Source organism: Python bivittatus, unplaced genomic scaffold, assembly GCF_059951505.1.
Source record: "Python bivittatus isolate LINGU-HERP-01145 unplaced genomic scaffold, Pbiv_v1 ctg000020_np1212, whole genome shotgun sequence".
Classification (NCBI taxonomy): Eukaryota; Metazoa; Chordata; class Lepidosauria; order Squamata; family Pythonidae; genus Python; species Python bivittatus.
In genome coordinates, this window is record NW_028277030.1 from 125,340,312 (window position 1) to 125,362,949 (window position 22,638).

At 36.3% G+C, this 22,638-nt stretch overlaps 1 protein-coding gene across 15 annotated transcripts in view; it reads right to left on the reverse strand.

The window, feature by feature from the left end:
• Positions 1-22,638, reverse strand: part of NRXN1 (neurexin 1) — a 986,667-nt gene that overhangs the window by 499,444 nt on the left and 464,585 nt on the right. For all 15 annotated transcript variants that reach the window (XM_088149210.1, XM_088149217.1, XM_088149185.1 and 12 more), the window contains one exon: positions 553-675. In XM_088149210.1, the coding sequence (XP_088005336.1) occupies positions 553-675 (123 nt within the window). The remainder of the gene's footprint in view (positions 1-552; positions 676-22,638) is intronic.

Genomic DNA, 22,638 nt, shown 5'->3' on the forward strand with positions numbered 1-22,638 from the left:
AGGAGGTAAAATCACAGCAACGCTAGAGAAACACAGTCTTTGCTCTCATTGGGTTTCTCCCCACCACTTCCCACTTAGATCAATTAACTGATTTGATGATGTAGCAGAGAAAAGTAAATGGATATACAGTATGTTGGAATGGGGAGAAAAGTATCACATAATTTTTGACTGAACTCCAATTCTTATCCAGGATTGCAGTCACAGATTTGATTTATTATTTCAAACTAATGTGGGAACTTTGACTGTCCTCAACTTTATATCTATTGGCCATGTAGATCAATTTTTGCTCCTAATTCTATCCTCCTTCTCCTTGCCTCATTCTGTCAGAACTTTCCACTCCCATTACCTTTTTCTTTAGGATTTTTTTTAAAAAATCTGTCCTTTCTTGGATTTTCTGCCTATATTCATAAAACGCTTTGGGATCAGAGTGCAGATCCTTAGAGCTAGTCTATGACAAGTAAGGGGAATTGAAATTATTTTCACCACCGCGACTATCATCACTAAATACATATGGAATGGAAGATCTAGCAAATAGTTATTAGTCATTATTACCTGTCATGGCTTGTTGATCATCTACCATTAACTTTAAACTTTTTCCTCTTCGAACTACACGTACTGTGTGCCATTCATTGTCATTGAGGTTATATCCAGCAAAAAGAGTCTCTGGACCTTTGCCTGTAGGGTATGCCAAACAGTTTATTATGGTATCTTTACATCATTCAATATGTGAACCTCAGAGAGAGAGAGAGAAAGAGAGAGAGAGAAAGATAGGGGGACAAAGAGAGAAGGAAAGAAGCACAACAAGAAACAAAACCAAAAGAGAGACATTGGCTGGAGCAAAGGAAGGTGTGTATGTATGTATGTGTGTACACACACACACACACACACACACACACACACACACACTGTATACACAGTACATCTTTAAAAGATTGAAGTTATCAAAGAATAGGTAGACTTTAAAAGGCAGGCGTGTTTATATATATATATATATATATATATATATATATATATAATGATAAAGCTGACAAACTGTGTTTTCATAAATGGGCACAGTCAACACAGAGCTGGTAGTTACTGGTGCTACAAATTTGTCTAAGTTGCACCTTTTCAGTAAAGATGTTAATAAAGTAGTAATTAAGTTCAAAATGAAAATTCTCCAGAAACTGAAAAGTGGATGAAACTGGCATATTACTGTCTTCAGTTGTGCCTTTGCTAATTTTATTGTACTCATAATATCATTCATTAAACTTCATTGTAGTAATTTCTGCATATTATAGTCAGAATATCTGAACTAAGATTGTTGTAAATACATCACCAGAGGTTTTTGAACAATACAGCTTTAATTGCAGTTTAAGCTCCCATCTATGGAGAGTACGGCAGAGACTCTCTGACATAATTGTCATACGGCAAGATTGCAAAGCGTATGGAGCTTTCTAAGGCCATGCGTGTCCATGTTTGAGAGGTGGGATGGAGGTCCACTAGGTAGGGAAAAGCAAATGGTGTGAAGGCATAGAATATGGAGTAAGCCTGGCTGCTTCCTCCCTGCTGTTCTCTTCTTGGTGCTTTGCAACAAAGGCGTATGGCTATTTGGTGAGAAGAAGCAAATTTGCTTTTTCCTCATGTTCTTCCCAATCAACTATGTGGAAATAGGGAGAACAGGGCTACTCTTTAGCCCTTCTCATATCTGCTGGCAGTCTATTTACAGATTTTTAAGCTAATCAGAATGATAGAAGTCCCGACACCCAGTCCTTCTAATTGTAGAAACACAGCTCTGGAAAAATGATTGCTTGGCACATGCTTGGATTGCTTGGAAATTACATCTACCCTCAATTTCCCTAGTATTTTGAATGATATCGAAGAGATAATCTGAAGATGTTTGAAAGGCTCCTGGAAATAGCTTTAAGTGTTTGGTCCACATGCATATGGAATTCATGGGGAGCTAATACCAAGTAATACACTGTTGTATTCCTCTCAGAGCTTGACCAAGATATGCAAGGCTTCTGCAGCTGTATCTCTGTCCTGCAAAAATGAACTAGCCAAAACTGACTTCCACTCACACAGGAGAGATATGGTTACAGTAAAATAAGCACTGTGATATATATCTAGCTTTGCAACACAGCTGAAATGTACTACACTGGTAGGGTAACTATTTTTATGGAGATAAGGCCTCGCCATCCATTTGAGGGCTGTAGCTGCCTATCCACGTCTAGAACAGGACTGGTGCTATAATTTCAAAATAGGTACTGTGCTCAATGATAGTAGGAGACATGCCAGGTTTCTGGAGTGGTTTCTCCAACAACTGTGCTTTGGATCTGTCATAGCTATGCTGCCTCTGTGTGTGTGTGTGTGTGTGTGTGTGTGTGTGTAGTTAATAACAAAATAATATAAGCTAAACCAAACTGGACTATTTCAGATCTAATTTCTGTAACTGTAGAAAAAGGGGGAGATGAGGTAACAATTCTGAACTTATGCCACAAACTGGGTTAGTTGGATTATTAAGGTATTGAATCCTAATTCTTTTGTATTGCATCTGGAAATGCCCTGATTAAAGAATCTTTACAGATATCTTTGTGCAGAAAGAATATCAATAAAATAAGTAGTTATATGTTATTTTCTAACAGGATAAGAATAGAAGATTTATTTAAAAACTATATTATACTAAGCATGATCTCTATTAAAATGTGCCATATGTCTTAGAAATAAATAAGAACTGCAACGTGGAATCTGGAAATACTTCATTTTTTATATGAAGCTTGTATTTATTATAATAAAACAGTAGTTTGATCTGAGACTGAGAAAATATTAAATGTGAACATCTGTGATATCACAGGAAAAAAAATGGACTGATCTCTTTCTGCTCATTTTTCATTTGGAACCTCAAATGGTCCAAATCACACTGCTGAAATTCTGCAGCAAAATGTTCAAATTTCAGTGGTGATCTTTTGTGCAACTTGGGATTCTAGGTATTATAAATAGGATGGTTGGGGCCACTTGTGGCCATCAGATGTGTGTTGCCACTACTGATATATAGGACCAGGATCTTAAGAGGCTTAAATGAATTTTGGATAACTAAATATGAAAAATGATAACTTAACATGTATAGTTTACTTCTAAATGAGAAAGATGTAGGATTTTGCTTCTTGAATTAAATATATTACGGCTATAGCAATAAGAACCTTGTGTGAACCAAAATGATGATCACTCACATATTCTAAATGGCTGAATTAGAAAAAAATGTTTTGGTTAAAATTACACAGTTCATAAGAACCAAAGAAAAAGGACAAAACCAGATAAAAGTGATAAAAACAACTGCAAGGATTTCTTGCTTTCAAAAACAGCACTTGTTCTAGTATAAGCAATTATTAGTATGTGCAAGTATTGAGCAATTATTTTATTCTTAAATTTTATTCTATTTTATATTCACTGGCTTTCTGATATCAGAAGGAACATAGCTTAAACTATGTATATTTTTGCAGTTTTCACTTTCTTAAGACATTTCAATTAATTATGAATGATAAATGAAGAAAAGATTTTGTATTAGTTAAGAGGGTATACTTTAGAAAAAATAAAAACTTTTATCATTTTAAACATTTGTGCTATTTCTGGATATATAAATAACAGGTAAATTTAAAACAGAAATGAACAATCTCCCCCAAACTCTGTGTGTATGTGTACACACACAGACACACCCACACCCACACATGCATGTTTTTCCTATGTGCTTAAATTTCAAAAACTTTGGAGTTGTAACAGACCCACTTTAGACCTGACCTGTAATAGCAAACCTAGAATTAACACTAAAATGTAAATTGTATATCAGTTGGCTATGTAATGTAGCCTCTCTCCAAGTTGACACTCTTAAGATAAGTTAGGCTACAATTTTGAAAGTTCCCAGCCTGCATGGCCAAAAGGAATTGTGGTAGTTTTAGCCTCTCACATCTGGTAGGCACTAGATTGCAATTCATTAACTCTGCAATGCTATATGTACGAATAACCTTCCAAAGTAAGCCCCACTGGGTTCAAAGTGGTTTCCTCTCAGGTATATCAGATGGAAGCTTGGACAGGTTTTTTTCCCCCCAGTTCTTCAAGGGGATGGCATTATTAACATGGTAATGTATTACATCTCCTTAAATGAAGAGGTTTTTTTTAAATCTAATAATGCATGTCCTTTGCCCAATCAAGTAAATCAATAAATAAAAATGCAGAACCAGCAACCTGCCAGCATTGCAACAGTGCTGCTTCCCTTGTTGGGCTCCAAAAGAACATCTCATGGCAATGATTCAGTCATTCCATTTTACTGTAATTTTCTCGTAATGTATAATTTTCTGGTAATGCATAATTTTATGATTAATGAGCCTGTTATAATGGATCTTCTACAATAATTGTAAGCTTGTTCTAATAAATAAAACAATTTGAGCTTCCCCATTCATTTGCCTAGACTTTTTAATATATTTAATGGAACAGAATAGTTCATGCTATATGGGAGCATTTGACAATTGCTGAAGAGGATCTGTAGTTCTCTTTCTGAAATCTCTCAGCTTTCAGAAAGCCCCTTTTTCACTGAGATACCACAAGAAATCCAGAGGCAAAGCCCTTGCAGTAGTTTCTAGCTAAACTGGGGTGGTAGCAGAGGATAGTAGATGGCAGTGCTCCAGCAATATAACATTGCCTTGAATCTGCTTTTAATATTATGCAGTAATAGAAGTAATGGCATATGCATATTTGGACACACATCAATTTATAATAATTCAAGTGACTCCTAAATGCTGTGGTGTTGGCTCTGAAGGATTTTATTGGGCTGGATAAAATGACTAAACCCTCAGGACATCTCCTACAGCACTATTATCCCTACATAGAGTATTTCATGCCAAACCCATACAACATTCCATTATTTTACCTAATAACTACATGACAGTCCATTTTGAAGGTAGATTCAATTTGTTTCAAACCCACAAGACATTTTGTGGTAGTGTTCTTGGGGCCACAAGAGTTGGGTTTGGCCTTTTCCACTGTAATAACTTCCAAATTTATGAGCACTGCAGATTCTGGAATACGTTGATAGTATGATAATTGTTAGAGAATGCTAGCTTAAGTTATGTCTATGAGAATCTAGAAGTAAGGGCTATGTAAGCATTGGCCACAGGCATGGAGGTAATATGATGCCGTTTAATCAAGAACTGAAGAATCATGGAAGTTCCCATCAGCAGGATAAGGGCTGCGTTTTAATAGCTGACTAGTTAAAAGACCATTTCATTTAAGCATTATTGCATGTCCTGCTCTCTGGGATGATAAAGAACAGGTCTCAGGCTTTTTTCTGCCTGTCATCCCTTCAAGTATTTGAGGAGTGTTCTCCCATGCCCCATCAATCTTCTCTTACAGCTTTTTGTTTAACTCCAATTATAGCCAGTAAGTTTTCAAAGCAAACTCAGGATTTGGATACAGAATCATGTTTGAAATGTGAAGCTTCCAAAGCATTCTGGGGCAAATCAGACTGTTTTCTGAATCTTGTGCTTGCCTCCTACTAGAGATGCATAGCTAGATTTCGGCAGGTTATTTCAAACTAATAAATTTGATGTATTTATCACTGTGTCCTAACCCATGTCCTATCACGTTTCCTAATCCCTGTTCTGGACCAATGCCTCTAGCCTTATTTGTACCTGTGCTCACTTGTTTTTCTACAATCCCACAAATAATTCAGCATTCCCTCTTTCCTGAGCACTGCCTTAAAAATTTATTCCATTCTCCTTACAACTGTTTACTCCAGTGTTTCTCAACCTTAGCAACTCTAAGATGTGTGGACTTCAATGCCCAGAATTCCCTTGGGCTTACATAAGCTATTCTCCAGATCTAAGGCAGATACGGGGGTATCTCCAGGGGAGGTAAAAAAAAGTCAAGATGGCAGCTACAATGGCATGTTCAAAGCTTGCCTCTTTTTTACACGTGTTGCTTTGCATGTAAAAAGGAAGTGGGCCTTTGATCAAGCAGTTGTGGCTGTCATCTTGACCCAGATACTCCTGGGCAGATGATAATTTAACCATGATTTAATTTTTCAGGAATTATCCTACCACAGTGTGGTGTTTTAAAAACTCTGAGAGGTGCTAGAACAGAATGTACATTTGAGATTAGTCTCCCTCTTTTTTTCTCAGTGCATCCTAGGCCAATGCATTGGCCTATTGTGTTTTGTTCATTGGTGTCAATGGCCCAATAAACAGGTGTGTAAGAAGAAAAGTAAAATATTGGAATAACTCTAGAGATTCAATTGCAGCTGATGAAATGCACTGCCTTAATTGCATAACCTTGGTTTATGCAACTCAGCAGGGCTGGGCAAAGCATTTGGAAGAGGTATTCTGCAATGTGCAGGAGGGCATACAAAACACCTCTTTTCAAATCATTAAAGCGATCACATTATTTGCAAAGCTCGCTGGTTGCTTTTGAAGCTACTTCCATTTGTCTTGGCATGCATGTACATGCATAACCACTTCACTGAGAAGCTCCTGTGCATTGCAAAGCACCTCATTTAAATGCTTTGCACAATACTCTGACTGATTTTTATTGTCTTCCACTGGCAGTGGCTCTGCAGCATTTTAGGATCCCCCCCCCCCAATTCCTTCTAGAAATATCTGGGATGGAAGCAAAAAGCATGCAATGCCTTACTAAGCTATAGCTTTCGGTTGACCCATGAGAGTAAAGAGATTTATTTTGCTTAAGGTTAGAAAACACACACACACACGCACGCACACACACACACACTCTCCCCATATTATATCTGAAAGAAAATAAGTTGTTGTTTAATATCCTGGTTTGTTAATGAATTATTCCTGTTTAATAAGTCAGTATGAATTATTGTGTCACACATTTCTAACTTTGTTCAAATTCCATAATTATATCATTGATAATCTGTCTTGAATTTATCTTACATTTCATTTTGTCACATTTTGTCAAATTTTCCTCCTTTTAACTATATTTCAAAAAGCCAAATTGACCTATTAATAATTTAATTTCTAAATTCTTTTAAATATATAAATAGATGACAAAAATTATACATTTGGAAGGACTGCAAAAACAGTCTTTAATTATAACTAGTTCAACTGTATTTATTGTTTTTATAATTAATTATTTTAAATCTATGGCATTTCCATGGTGCAGCCTGAATGCTAAGATTGGGATCCCTTTCTGGTGTCCACAGCAGGGGGTTCCACAAAAGAGCTTTGAATTTATTTGGTTATCTCAAACATTTCACTTCTCAAAGACATAGCAAATATCCTTGTATTGCCCAAAAAAACACTGCAAAAATATATTAAGCATTAGGACACATTATTTCTGCCCAGCTTGTATTGTAAGTTTGAAAAGTAAGCAGCGGACCAAAAATAATAATTGTCCACCCCTACTTCCAAAAGATAAAATGAAAACATTAACACTTGTGATCCTTGAACAGGACAGACTGAGAAGGGCTATGATGAGTAGAAATCCCAAAAATTAAGCTTCACTAATCCCTGAAAAGTTTGGTGTAGTGGTTAAGGGCACTATGCTAGAAATCAGGAGACCATGAGTTCTAGTCCTGCCATAGGCATGAAGCCAGCTGGGTGATTTTAGACCAGTCACCCTCTTTCAGTCCTAGGAAGAAGAAAGCAAGGCCAAACAACTTCTAAAAATCTTGTAGGGACTTGTCCAGGCAGTTGCCAGAGAATGACTGGAAGACACACACACACACACACACACACACCAAACACTCCCTACCCCCCCAACAAAATGGATTCCTTATTTCTGCTCCATTGACTGTATTTGCAGAGTATGTGCCCAAAAGCATTAAATGTATCTGTGTGTTCTTCAGAACAGGTGTAAACTACACTAATTAAATTATATGTGATAGCAAGGATAGCAAGAAAAATTATTGAAATGTATAATGCTTAGCTAACTTTACATTAGTGTCCCCCCCCCTTTTCTTTCCCCCCACTATGTGGTTATGGAGGATACTAATAAAAAGGAGAGCAAAAACATTGGGAAGAGGAACATAATATTGCCTTCTCAAACAGACATTCCAGAAAGTGCCTATAAGAAGGAAGCTTATATGAGGCAAATCCTGTCCTGCTGGAAGCACCAATGACATTTGAATATAAAATACAAAGTAGTACTTTAACTTCCTCATAGAACATACTTGTCTTCCAGCAGAGTTTCTCTAGTATAAATAGCATGGGTCAGAATGATTATTCCTATCTGCATTCTGGAGAGAGAACATAGGAGGGTATCTTTCATATTTTCTGTTCGTATGTCATATGTCAGTTTATAGATCATGGTTTTATGTTTCCAGAACAGCTTGAAATGTAGTGCTGGACAGGAAAGAGGGAAACTGCAAACAATTAATTAATTGGGGAAGTCAAGAAGAAGGTTAACATTGATGAAGACAAGGTTGAACTTCCTGTTTCTTTTCTACTGTTTCTCACTTTACAAGGCTGTTAATGAAGGCTGCATATTTTATTTATGTAATAACTATGAATTGTTCTTGAGCCCAGATTCATGCTCAAGAATGCATCTCAGTTATAATCTAAGGACAACCTGATGCCTTCAAGTTATATTGGAAAGCATGCTCAATGGGAATTCTGTAAGTTGCAGACAAAGACATCTGAGGGGCAATAGGTTGAGGAAAAGAACATGCTTATCATCATCATTTTGACTGTGTCAATTTATGTCATACCACAATTATTCCAATTTGGCATTAAAAAGAAAATACAACCTTACAAATATTATTAAAACAAACAATACTGTTCACTCAAATTTATCATCATATTCATATGCTAAGAAAATTGGAACATGGAGAATAAAACCAGCAAAGCATTCTTACATTTTTCTACTAGTACCATTTGCCTTTTGTACATTAGAAATAAGCAAACTGAGAACAAAAATGTAAGTTCAGGAAAGAAGTAGTCTGGACTGTGAGTTTATTTTGTGATGAATAATCTCCCTCTAATTTGCAGGTGTCTTCATTCCATGTGGTAACTAATTTCATTAAAAAAAAACACATTTTTTTCAGTTTCAGATGTGAGCTCATTTTAAATACTTCTTTTAGGAAAGTTTTTTTTTTCAAAAAACAGAAAGGTACAGCCATTTGAAGCTATGCAGAAAATATATGTAAAGCTTTGCAGTTATTTCTTAGCATTCATGAGTTTAAAATAATGTATCTTATTTTATTGTTAATGAAGATTGCTTCACATGTGTACAGTTTCACAGAGGCTGCTTCTGCATCTGCTCCTCTGAATAGCTTTTATTTTAATGTTAATGTTACCCCATTTGTACCTATTTGCTACCCTCACCCCAACTCTCACACTTTAAAGCTATTGACAAGGAAAGACACTGGAGAGATAAAAGCATCTTCTCCTGAGGTGGCACTTTTCCACTTCTCCCTTGTCAAAGCAGCTGCTGAAGACTCATCATTCATCAAACAAACATAAAAGAACCTCCATATAATAGTTTTGCTACCCTCTTCAGGTGTGTAAATGAGGAGGCTTTCAAACTGAAAAACCAAGGTCACACACATCATTTAGCCCTTATTCTCCCTGACCTCCATGTATTCAGCCTGACATCTGACACCTGTGTTTTAGTATTAAATCTGTAGCAAACTCCCTTGCTCTAACCCATGCAGTGCATTTAATTAGATTCCATTCCATTAACTTTAATAAAAATAGTTCATACAATTGCTTTAGTTCTACGTTATCCAGTGGATACTGAAGTACCCACCAACAGGACCTCTGTCTTCCCTCCCAACTTCTTTAGAGGAAAAAATACATTAAAAAAATAATAATAATACAAAGCAAAATACCATGCTCCAGAATGTCTATTTCAAGGAAAGAACTTGGGTTCAAAGGGTCCTTAGGCCCTTCCTATAAAATAAAAATACTGGATAACTGCAACCAAAACCTTTCTTAGAAAGAGTGACTACCTGCTCATTAAAAAAGAAAAAGGTACATTAAGCTGAAGAATGGTAGGCATGTAGGTATACTTCGGCTGATCTTGCCCACCATTTTATAAAATGAAAGCAATAATTTTGGGTGCATTTCCATGGTAGCATCCCCAAGAGTTATTAATCCTCCTTTCAGCTGAAGTATTCCAAGAGTTCCATTGTATTATGCTTGGCTTAGTAGAAGAATAGCAAATAGGACTATGCAGAACCATTTGGAGGGGCATTTTGCAAAGTATAAACCCAAAGGGTATCTTATCTGTGGCCATTTCATCTGGGTGTGCATATGCATGTATGCATACCATATTTATTATGATCAAAGGCCAGCAACTTAAAATATGTTACAAAAATAAAATGTGCAGAGAATGATACACTATAAAATAAGCAAACTGAAAATATAAAAGTGAAGGAAATTATATGCTACAGGAGAGAGATGGTTTATCATTTGTGCTGGTGCCCTCTTGTTATTGATTGCAAATCTGTATTCTGACAAATATTTTTTGTGACATTATACTTAATAGCACACTAGAAGTCAATGCATGAAAAGAATTTATTAGATCACCTGGAAAGTTTACTGTAAAAAAAAAAAAAAAAAAAGGAGGGGATAATAAGTGCACTGTGTAGATCCCTAGAAAATTTGCAATACAGCAGTACATGTCCATCTGTCTCAACTATCCTTGAGCTACAAGAGAAAGTGTGTTCTTTGTAGAAGGTCCTAAGTTATACTTTCTAGTAGAGCAGATGGTAGAACTGAGCTGAGGCCTTGAAGAAGCCCTGTGATGATCAGATAGTACTAAGGTAGGAAGATACGTAACTGGCTGCAGACTCAGACACAGTAGGCAGGGCATACCTGGATTCAACACATTTTGCCATTCAGTGTCCATGGTTCCCTGTTTAGTAAGTATTCACAATACAATATTTACAATATGTTTTACAATATTTTAAACCACCTGGGTGATTGACAACAAGGAAGACTAATATTATTAACACAACCCAGCAGTAAAACATAAACGTAATAATAAATGAATAATAACCCAACAGCAAAACATAAACCTAATAGAAAACTAAGATGGTCACAACAATCACACTATAAACCAAAGCCTTGCTGAAATAAAATGGTATTTGGGGCCTTCTGGAATGGCAAAATGAACATCCAAGTGTATCTCCAAGGGAAGTTCCAAAGTGTGGGGGCTACTACATAAAATGCCTGCCTTCTGGCCCACACCTCTCTTACCTCACATGGAAATGGGACTCTTATCACAACCTCTACTGATGTTCAGAGTGGATGGCTGGAATCATTCTTGACCCCTTATATAGGTCATGACCAGCACTCTGAATCAGGCCTGGAAGCCTACTTAGAACCAATGCAGTGACACTGAGATGGCCATAATTCTGCAATAGAAAGCTGCCCCCACTAGCATTCTGGCCATTACATTCTGCACTAACTGCAGCTTCCAAGTCATCTTCACATACAGTGCATTGCAATAGTTCAGTTGTGAGGTGCATGACTCACTGTTGCCAAGGTTTCCTGGTCCATGACTTTTTTCCTGCTGTAGCAGAAGCTGCAAGTCCGTGAAGACACCCAGATCATAAACTTGCTCTTTCATCAACTGCTGGGACTACTGTTATTGGATGATTAATAACCAACAGAAACTCTGTCTTGCTAAATTTTAGTCTGAATTTGTTTCTCCCTATCCAATCACTAAAAGCCTCCAGGTACCAGTTCAAGTCTTCTACAGCATCTCCTCCAGATTAGCTTGTAGTCACAATATCTAACTTGGTATCATCAGCATACCAATGCACCTTACTTCAGACAGATGGATTACCTTTCTCAGTGGTTCATATAGATGTTAAACAACATAGGAGATAGGACAGAACCATGTGGTAGCTTACAATAGAACAACCAAGGGCTTGACCACTTTTCATGCCTGACAATTGATGGGAATCACCTACCCAAGTAAGAGCAGAACCATTGAAGAATTGCATTTCCTACTCCCAGCCCCCACAGAGTCTCCAGGACACTACAACTTAACTCTGCCAAGAATTCTAAAATGTCTACAAGAGGCTCACTCCTCCCCCCTACATCTTCACAAAGGTCATTTACCAGAGCAGTTAAAACACTTTCTGTCCCATGACCAAGTCTGGTCTTTGTGGAAAGAGATCCAAATAATCCAGTTACTCTAGGATTCTCTGTAACAGATTCTCCACCATCGTTTCAACAATCTTTCCTAAAAAAATTGGAGACAAGATGAAAATTGTCAAACATGGCCAGGTCCAAAGGTGGCTTTCACAAAAGATGGCACACCTCCACCTCTTTCAAGGCTGGTGACATAACAGTTTCCCTCAAAGAAGCATTAACCACCTTCCAAATCCAACTAGATATGCCCTGTCCAACCACCCAAAGGAGACACAAAGGATAGTGGTCTAAAAGAAAGGTGGCAGAATTCACATAACAAAGAACTCTATCCACTTCCTTGGGTTCCAGAAGCTCAAAATAATACCGAGATTGCACTGTAGATGCTGCCCTGCTCCACATATTTGACTCTGCTCAACTGGTGTCCAAACCAGAGTGAACATGAGTAAGGAAATCCACAAACATATCTGGATGGCTTATCAATGCTTTGTCCTGCCCATCCTTCCTGAGTAGGGTGGGGGTTAACCTAAACAGGGCTGCTGGTCAGGAATTTTCATATGTAATAAGTCCAGGGAAGAACAGACATTTCTCTGCTCTAATTACCACTTGATACTTGGTTTTATTCACTTTTAGTTTTATACCATTGTTGCATCAGGCATCTTTTCAGTTACGTCATCCCCCACTTCTCCTTAGTAAACCAAGAGATTGCTTATGATCAGGGACTGAGAAGAGACCTCACAAGTCCAGTGCTCTGGTCAGTTCTGTATTCCAGAGATCAAAAAGATGTTAGATGGAACAGCCCACCAAAATGAAACAGCATCCACCCAGAAATTCATATGGTTCCCACCATGCAAGCCTTTAAAAGTATGACTTTATCCCCAGGCCTGACTTAGGTTGTCTGTGAGCCTTGGTAGTGTTGGGGCATTATTTTAGGTATTGGGTAATTTTTTATCTGGGTGTACAGATAGTCCTCGACTTTTGATCATTAGTTTAATGACCATTTGAAGTTAAGGTGGCACTGAAAAAAATGACTTTCGACCAATCCTTGCACTTATGACCATTGTAGCATCCCCGTGGTCATGTGATCAGAATTTGGGTGCTTGGGAATCAGTATGTATTTACAACAGTTGCAGTGTCCTGAGGTCATGTGATTGCCATTTGCAACCTTCCCAGGGGATTTCTGACAAGCAAAGTCAATGGGGGGGAAGCCGTATATGCTTAATGACCACATGATTCGCTTACTGACTGTGATGATTTGCTTAACGACTACAGCAAAAAAAAGGTTACAAAATCAGTGTGACTCACTTAACGACCACATCACTTAGCAGCAGAATTGGTGCTAATTATGGTTATAAGTCAAGTACTACCTGCATGTGTTTTTTGTTTCTTTATTGTTTTTTCTTCTCTTTTAATTACATAAGTCAGGTGGCCTTCTAAATCTATTTTTTTTTAAAAACCCAAACAAATAAATAAAATAAAGTCTGAAAAATCTTCAGGTTCTCTTTGGAAGACTGTGGATCCATCAGGCATGTGGGGCAAACCATCCTACTAGGTCCTCCACCCTTGCAGAGATTCAGGGTCCCAATTATGTGCAGTTTCACTACAAAGTAATTTGACCATAACAAAGGACACATGTCAATGACCTCCATATATTTAGATCATGTCACATATTTTTCAAAGTAAAGACAAGGGTCAAGCACATGCCTATCAATGTAAGTCAGAGCAGCTAATAATTGTGACAAGCCTATGGTTACCACATAGGCTATGAACATATCAATTGAACACTCAGGTCATGGAGGTTGAAGTCTCCCAAGAGCAAAAGCCTTGAGGACTCCACCCCCACCTCAAAAACGGCATCCAGAAGCTCATGAATGGGTGCTATCAAGCACCAGCAGTCAGTACCCCAGCAACAGCCCCAGATTACTTATGTGTTTACCAGGTTATCAGGTTAACACACAGGTACTCACAACCTATCATTTTTGTTGAATGATACCCAGAATCACATTATTTGAGATGGGTGGTTTGATAAATGTTGGAAATAAATAAATCTCACCAACAATTGCAGCAACCCCTCTTCCTTGACCTTGGCATCAAGGTTGATGCAGGTGTTTGTGTCCATCCATGTCCAGATAACAGTTCCACAGGACTTTACCATTCTTTGCTTACTTGGCTAGTATCACAGCTGCAATCCTATATACTGTAAACTCAGATTAACTCCTGTTAAATAAAATGGAACTTATTTCCAAATGGATGCATGCCTCATGCTGTATTGTCATTTTTTTAAAGTACTGTAAGTACAGTAGAATACTTATTTAAAATATTACCCTTTAGTTTTTGGATGTATAAGGTACCCCATGGCACATACCATCATAACAAAACAAAGTCACAGGGAGAATATATATTCAAACAGGATGCAGAAGCTGCAGCAGGATTTTTTGTTAAGTATCATTACATTCACTATTTTTCACATTAGTGAAACCATTAATTAATTTTGTTACTACAATTGTATGTATCTTCCACCACTAATGATTTCTAGTCAAGTTTCAGCACCTGCTCCATGTCATACTGAAATCTAAATTGCAGTATAATTGAAACCGATTGATTAACATCAATTCTGGATGTTAAGAATCTTTCTTGTGATAATATTTTACAACTTTATATTTATCCAAATATTTTCACAACAAAGTTCATAATACCAAGATGCCAATGCTCTAGAAAAAATATCATATTTAGTCTAAAAAACGAAGGAAACTGCCCTCTTTGGTTTTTAGCTATGCAGGCAAATTAAGAGTTTCTGCATGACAGTTCTTAGTAGATAATCAGTGTGTGCTATTCCACAATGTAGTGTATTTCCATCCTTTATGCCCATCCATTTCACATTCCACCCTCTTGCCAAGGAACTCAGATTATCATTTAAATCTCCTGACATCCATGAGATGACTTATCTCATTTGCCTTTCTATGAAGAACTTAGGTTTAACTTAAGAAATCATACAGGACCCCTATTTTTGTCTAGTAAGTGACCTAGAAAACCAGTGACTGGCCCATTGTGTTTTTATTTCTGAGTCTGTTACACTTGCAAACTAAACTGATTTGCTTTCCCATTGGGCAAGAAGTAAAAAATAAAATACTCATCCAACCTTTTTCATATCATTGCATATGCAGTCCTTTCAATGGGAAATATTTTTATATAGCAAATATACAATAATGTACGAACAGAAGTGCATTTCAATATGCTGATACATTCATTTGGTAGTTACTTGTTATGTTGAAAATTTGGGAAGGTGAAAACGGTCCATGTGGATAAGCAGACAAATGTAAATGTACATGTGCAGTCCCTGATCTTTGCACTGCCAAGGGGTCCCTTAGGACTGAAAACACTGCCCTACTTATGATGCAAGTTTAGCAGATGGTTAATGTTTCCATACTATCTTTTATGCTTCAATTAAACATTATTAATCAACAGTTGGCACACTTCTAAGCAAGGTTTTTCATCTCCTAGTTCTTCTGATTATCCTATAGAATGTACCTAGAAATGGATTGGGGGGGGGTGTTGTTTATGGATCTAGTCTAGTCCTAATTTTCTCCCCTGCATGCTCTTAGGATCAAATGCCTAAATAAAACGATCTTACTCACCAGTTGATAAAAGCAATTTGTATCTTAGAGTGAGGGAGATTTTGTATAGGGCTTCTACTGAAATAGTCCTGACTAGCTTAGTAATTCTTTAAATCAAAAATATTTTTATTCTACGCTTTGGCACAATAGAGACTAAGTATTGGATTTAACCCTCCTTCTGTTTCTGTTTTGTATAGGGCTTCTGTTTCTACAATAACCCATCGTTTACATGTCTCCAAACATATAGATACAGTTTGTAGCCACTTTTCTCAAAATATTTTTCTGTTTTGCAAATATCATATGCTTTTCAGGATGCTGCTTTTCACCATATACATTTTTTTTACAAAATCTATGAATTTTGTCCAGCCATAATGATTTTGTAAAGCAGCCAATTCACCTGTTGTAGGTAATCTTGTCAGAGAAACAGAAGCTACAGATTCAGTGGCAAGGCATCCTGGATGTAGCCTGCAAAGGAGCTGTGTTTGAATGGCAGTTTAACTATTTTGCAAAGCATCGTTTATTGTACTCATTGTCAAGATCCAAATATTAAAACTATTACAAGGTTTTCAGTAATAAACTGTTGAGTAGTTAATGTGAATAGAGCGGACTTTTCATGCATTTTAACAGGCTCCAATGGAAACAAAATCATTACCAAACACTTATTTTAATAGAGATTTTCAGTTGCTGATGGTGACCTGAACTTTCAACAAGCTTTTAATAATACTCTATTTTCAGGAAGTACATTACTGAATGAGTATTTAACTTATTTTCATACAATAATGGAAAATAACAGTTTAATATACACAAAATTTAAAGTATACTTAAACATATTATAGAGCAAAACAGAGTTTGGGAAAGAAATGCCTCATTTGATATTATTACTTCTGAGTTAATTTCCACAGGTAAATATATACTTAGTAATATAATTTGGTCAACACAATGACTGGGTTTGTGTATTACTCTAAGCCATGATGTGACTTTTAGCTTTAGGCTCTGTCATTATGTGTTAATAAGTACAGTGAATAATATATGGGTTGTTGCATAGCAATAAACTATAATTTGGAACCACAATTTTTGGTCTCTCAATGCAACTATCATTTAGCATGATACATAAATAGGGTTTTTGTGTGTGGTTCATTTTATTGTTTCCATCACCAATCCACATGGGGTAAGGCTACAACAATTAGAAAAGGAGGGAAAATAAATGAAGAAATAACTAAAGATGTCATTTTTATTATCTGCAAACTGGCTTGTTAAAAAAAAACAAAACTAATTGTGGCTCAGTGCGATATATGAATGCTGTCATAACCTGATCTCTGCTAGTTCTGCATTGTTAGTATCATTGCCATCTTGTAACTATAAAGCTTCCACATTGGTGAACAAACATCTACACTCTACATACTGGAGCTGGAAAGACCGCAGAGCAAACTGCTGCATTTTATTTAGGAACAAGAAACATTTCTGTGTACCCCATTTTGTATAATGGATAATGTTCTGAATATTTGAAAACTTATATCTGTGAGACAAAAAAACAACAATAACCCCCAGATGACCTGGAAGTCTTGTCAAACTACAATCGGGAGATCTCTTTCTGCTGGGGGCTTCTTGTCACTAAGGCTTTAGGATATAGTGAAGACCCATCATGTGATAAGCTTCAGGGAAAGGAACAAATATTGTGCTTGAGATGGAGCTGGGAGTAGCTTAGAATGAGACAAACCTATTTGAAAGTTGTTTTGTGTATGTTTGGGGGAGGGGCACCTTTCTTGGATAACATTAGAGATTCCTGTAAAGCAAATGGCTTCCTCCCTCAGTATGGGAAACTAAGGACATGGAAAACATGTTGCTTTTCGACATTTGCATTGAGCCAAAGCCATATTGACATAAATATAACATGATTGATTTCATCTAGCTTGTTCCAGGCCAGAACTATTTGTAGAGTGAAAAGGCAAGGTAGGAGAAAGTCAGACAAGCACTTGGTTCCTCTTTTCTCCAAGGCCTTTTACTTAATAGTACTTACTTTGATCATTCAAAGGGACCTAACTTTGCAAGTCCTTCTTATGTAGTATTTGCCTCACTGTGAAATCTGACATATGCAATATTAAAAAAAGGATTACAAGTTAACAATTGTTAGTTATAATCAAACTATTTAATCATGTTCTTTATTATTAATGAAGCATGATTTCACTATGATTCAATTGATAGCTCAGGTACCAGTCTGTACATTGAGGAGGGAGGGCAAAACTCATTTATTCTTATGAGGTTTCTATGGGTTTAATGACCACCTATCCCAGCATCAAACCTGTATGCAAATATCTAGAAGTCCAAGGTGTCCTTGCACGTATATTATGTGTTATAATACAGGAACTTTTACAAGCCGCCTTGATCATACATTGAATTTATCTGTATGTATTCCTTAAGTTGTCCCAGGCTTTATCTGAACTTTAGATGAACACTTCCAAGTCAGGATTTGGGACAGTGAGTATAATTTCATTCCTGACCTCCAAGAAGAAAGTTTAATGTATACTGATAGTTCAAACACGTCTTTAATTTCAAATCCATAAAATCAGATATGAATAGATGAATCAAAATATGGGGGAATGGAGGCACAAAAATGATTTATCCTGATGATCAATGACAACAAAATAGATAAGTGAACCCATAAAGCTACACGTGCAGATCTTAATTCACATGTTTTATTAATGGGGTTTCACTGTGGGAAGAATGTGTTTTATCTATAGTTACTGCCTCTATTCTTAACATCCTTGCCTTTATCAGAGTTTTGTCAAATCTATTATTTTATACTGTCCTGTAGTTGTACAAGTTTAGAACTGCTCTGTTGTTCAGGAACTTACATATATTTCTAATTAATAAAAACACAGTAAATGATAATAGTTGTTTGAAAAATAGAGTGAACCAGGTAGTCAGTCATCAGCTATAACTATGTCTAATGTGCTTTTGGCTTTCCTATGTGAACAGGGCATGAATATAATTACCTATATGACTTTGGTTATTTCATTTTATATGGCCATGACCCCAAGGCCGGCCACAGCAATATCTCAATTAGCAAATTAATTTGTTCTGATTATTAGTTTTTCATGGTTATGAAAATAGCCAAGCTCCTTGAGTCCTTCAGTGAAATATGAAAGGCATTCAATAAAGCATTGATAGTAGGAATACTGCTTAAACTCTTTGAACATCAGTGAAACTAGCCATGTACCATAATGCCAAGTGCAAGAAATTTCAATTATTTTAATATATACAAGCAAGGGAGATGTGCTTCCAGTCTTCACTTAGCAACATGGCCTTTCTTATATTAAAATATTTCAAAGAGCATGAAAATATTGACATGTCTATGTGTGTAACATTTATTCAGATGTAAATACTGAAAAATAGCTGCAGGTGCTTATGATAAGGTTGAAGACTGCAATGACTTTTCATCATTTGGCTCAAGAGGGCAACTGCAAATGGGGCTTGCCTAAAGTAAAATTCGGGATGTGGAAATCTTAACTAAGGCACAGAAAGTATAGAATAAATTGTGTGAAAAATAGAAATAAATGGTTGCTCAGTCTCTCTCTGTCTTGCAGGTGAGAGAGAAAAGGAGGACAGGTCCTGAGTCCTGATTTCTTCTTCTGCTTGGCAGCCTCCCTCAACATTAATGAGATCTGATCTTCACAGAGAGAAGAACTGTTGCCACTAACAACAAGCACAGTGAAGCACTGAGTAGTGGCTTATCTTTACAAAAACTCTCAACGCACAGAGGGCATCCTCCTCCCTCAAACTGGCTAGTTATTTCAAATAATTCAACTCTTAGTTGGCCATTAGACTTTTCTACCTTCAGGTCTTATTTATGCAGTGCAGTAAATACGTTCCCAATCCTTCCCATATTCTACATAAAATTAGCATTTATATCTAATTCCTCAGATTCCTAAATTTAAGTCACAGCTGATGTGCTTCTTCCATAGGATATTCCACCTCTTTTTCCTTAAATTTCCTCTGCCTCCGAAGACTTCTTCATAGTTCCTGCTTGATAAGCAGAGCTCTTTCTGTCAGTGAAGTCAGCATGAAGTATTAGTTATAACCAAACTCTTTCCTCGGCTATGAAAATTCCAAGATTTTGCAGTGTTCTTTGCTGTTCTATATTAGATCAGCCAATAGGAGCAAGGGATGTTATGTCTCCTAACTACATTACAACATAAATAGTATGTTGCATGAAAATAAATTATGCCCATTGGTGCAAACATAAGGATGAGGTGATAGATAAAGAAAAATTCAAATCAGTATTGGGTATACTTACTCATCCTTCCACTGAATATTCACTTATTTGTAACAGTTGGTAGAAAAGCAAGCTGAAAAAAATAAAGGACAGTTAATGCTGGAGGAATGAGAGCAATAAAATGAGATATTAAGAGGATGAATAGGGAAGAAAGGAAAGGAAGTGCGCTATTGGGCATACTGTTAAAGAAAAGCATGTGTAGTCAAAGAACATGATGGAAGAGTCATCATGTGCATAGTTAATTTTAAATGTATGGTGTGTCCAGTATTTTAGTTACTTGACTCTGCCTGTTTTAAGAAGGAAGAATGACAAAATTACTTTTTTTTTTTTGGTGCAAAATATTTTGGGAACTGTAATGTCTTCAGTGCTATGAGGACAATCTGAACCCTTTGGGATATTCCACAGCAGCTTTTCTTGAAATATTCCACCTGAATCCAAACTTGATTACTTTGTGTGAAATCTGGTGACAGCCTAAGGATGTTCTGAACTCTGAGCAGTTTTATTGTTACTGTTGAACCATATTTTACATTTCACCTGAGTGTCTTCATTTTCTCACTGAATGTGCCGTTGGATAATAACTGGTGAACATCTTGCAATATGATGAATACTAGGAGGAATTTCAATAGTCATGCTGAAAATTGTATAGCTTTTCTTGAACAAAAATTAGTATTTTGTTTGCGTAAGAATTCTCAGATCTGCGTTGCATTTTACTTTAGACAACGTTCCATGACAAATCTAGTTGCACTGAGCAGTGTTTTTCTTTAAGTGATGATCAGCTTGAACTCTTGAGGAATGGAAATTATCCCCAGTAAAAACCAAGGTGTTGTAAAACCTGGATATTTTTACAAAGTTCTGTCCAGATGAGAAGTTATTCAATTTGAGATTATTTCCATCTTCATATGATTATGGCTTTGCTTGTATTTTGTTAAGAGGTAAGTTCTATCTTCAAGATGTTTTTTGTATATGTGGATCTCTCCTGCTAATTGCATTTCTGAGCACAAATGAATTTGTTTTCCTAAAAATGGCACAACACTTCTTATGAGCAAGACATTCTAATTACGTTTTATCAATAGCAGGACATCTTTTACTGTTTTTCCCCTGATGGCTTAAACCTTTATTAAGTGGCATTTCCAATTTCTGTCATGTGAAAATTTGTGGACGTTTATAGAAATCTAAAATCCGAGAAATCTAGGGAGCATTTTCTCCACTTAATCTGATTAGAACAAGAAATAATATAGCATAACATATTCCAGGTTACAAAAATGGAAGTCTTAGAATGCCAGTGTTTGTTTCCAAATAACTGGAAGCCAGATTAAACATTCTTTTGCATTATATATTGTACTTTTTTGCCAGTACTATCTGGTAGGAGTTATGCATGTAAAATTTGAGATCCAACACATCATTCCTCCTAATTTCACATTAGTAGACAGAAAATGTATTATCTCCAGTGTCTTATGTGGATGCAAAACAAAGATGATTCACATACCTTACGCAGATTGGCAAAATATCAACCAACAGTATAGTAATTACTAAACATTTAAATAAAAGCTATCACCAAACATTTTATCATCCAGAGTCTGGCAATAGTAAGAGATTTCAAGACCCCTTTCTGGTCTGCTTGAGATGCTAGTTGGGAGAGTTACCCAATTCTTATGGTAATGAATCCCTTTTCATTTTTCTTTCTTTAGTTTGCAGAATCTATTGCTTTTCCCCCCTGCAGTAATGAATCTGGGCTTTTTGCTTTGGAAAGTGAAAATAATGAATGTTCACTAAAGTCCAAACATTTCAGTATGCTAACAAGAGATCTTTTTAATATTTTGGATCATCATCACAATGTTTCATCTTTTGTAAAGACAGATGCATTAAATAGTTCTACCCTTATTTCTCATCTTGTTTCCAACTGGTATTCTGAAGTGAGTCATAAATCAACATTCTGTGTATATGTTTATATGTGCAGATCCCATTGCCCTCCTTTCTAATTTTATTCACAAACTCATTGGAAAGGGCAAATTATCATTAAGAAAACTGAATAAGGTATAGTATGCTTATATTATTCTTAATCATTTTAACTGTAATCAAATATCAGCAATATCCTTATTAATAAATTTCTTCTAATAAGATCCTTTTTAGGATTTCAGAGTATTATAAAGACATGTTGCTTTTAATTAAGCTTTCTTTTTTAAAGAAAGGGAATCTATCCAATACATTATTTCTACTCCGACCCCCCCCCCCCCCGAAATCAAAAATTCTGTGTAAATTAGAATATTGGACATTTTTCTGCAGTGGTAAATTAGTACAAATTAGAACTGGGGTTTTCTAGCTTTTAATAAATGCACAGAATTTTAGGGATGTGCAGGCCCATCAGTTTTTAAAGATTCTTTCATTTCTTTCTATCAAGAAATGTGCCCATTTTTATTTCTCCTTATTTTTAAAATTGAACTGAATGAAACTCTTGCCTGGCCATAATTTTGGCATGACTTCTTCAATTATGCTACTAGATAGTTTTAGATCCTAGAATTTATGACTGTCTGACAGTAGAATGAATGATAGCTGCTGTACAGTGTACAAATAATATTTCTCTTTTATCTCTTTCTACTGACATTCTTGACTTTATAACTGATATAGGAGGAAGAAAAAGGGGAAAATTAGCTTCAGCTGCCCA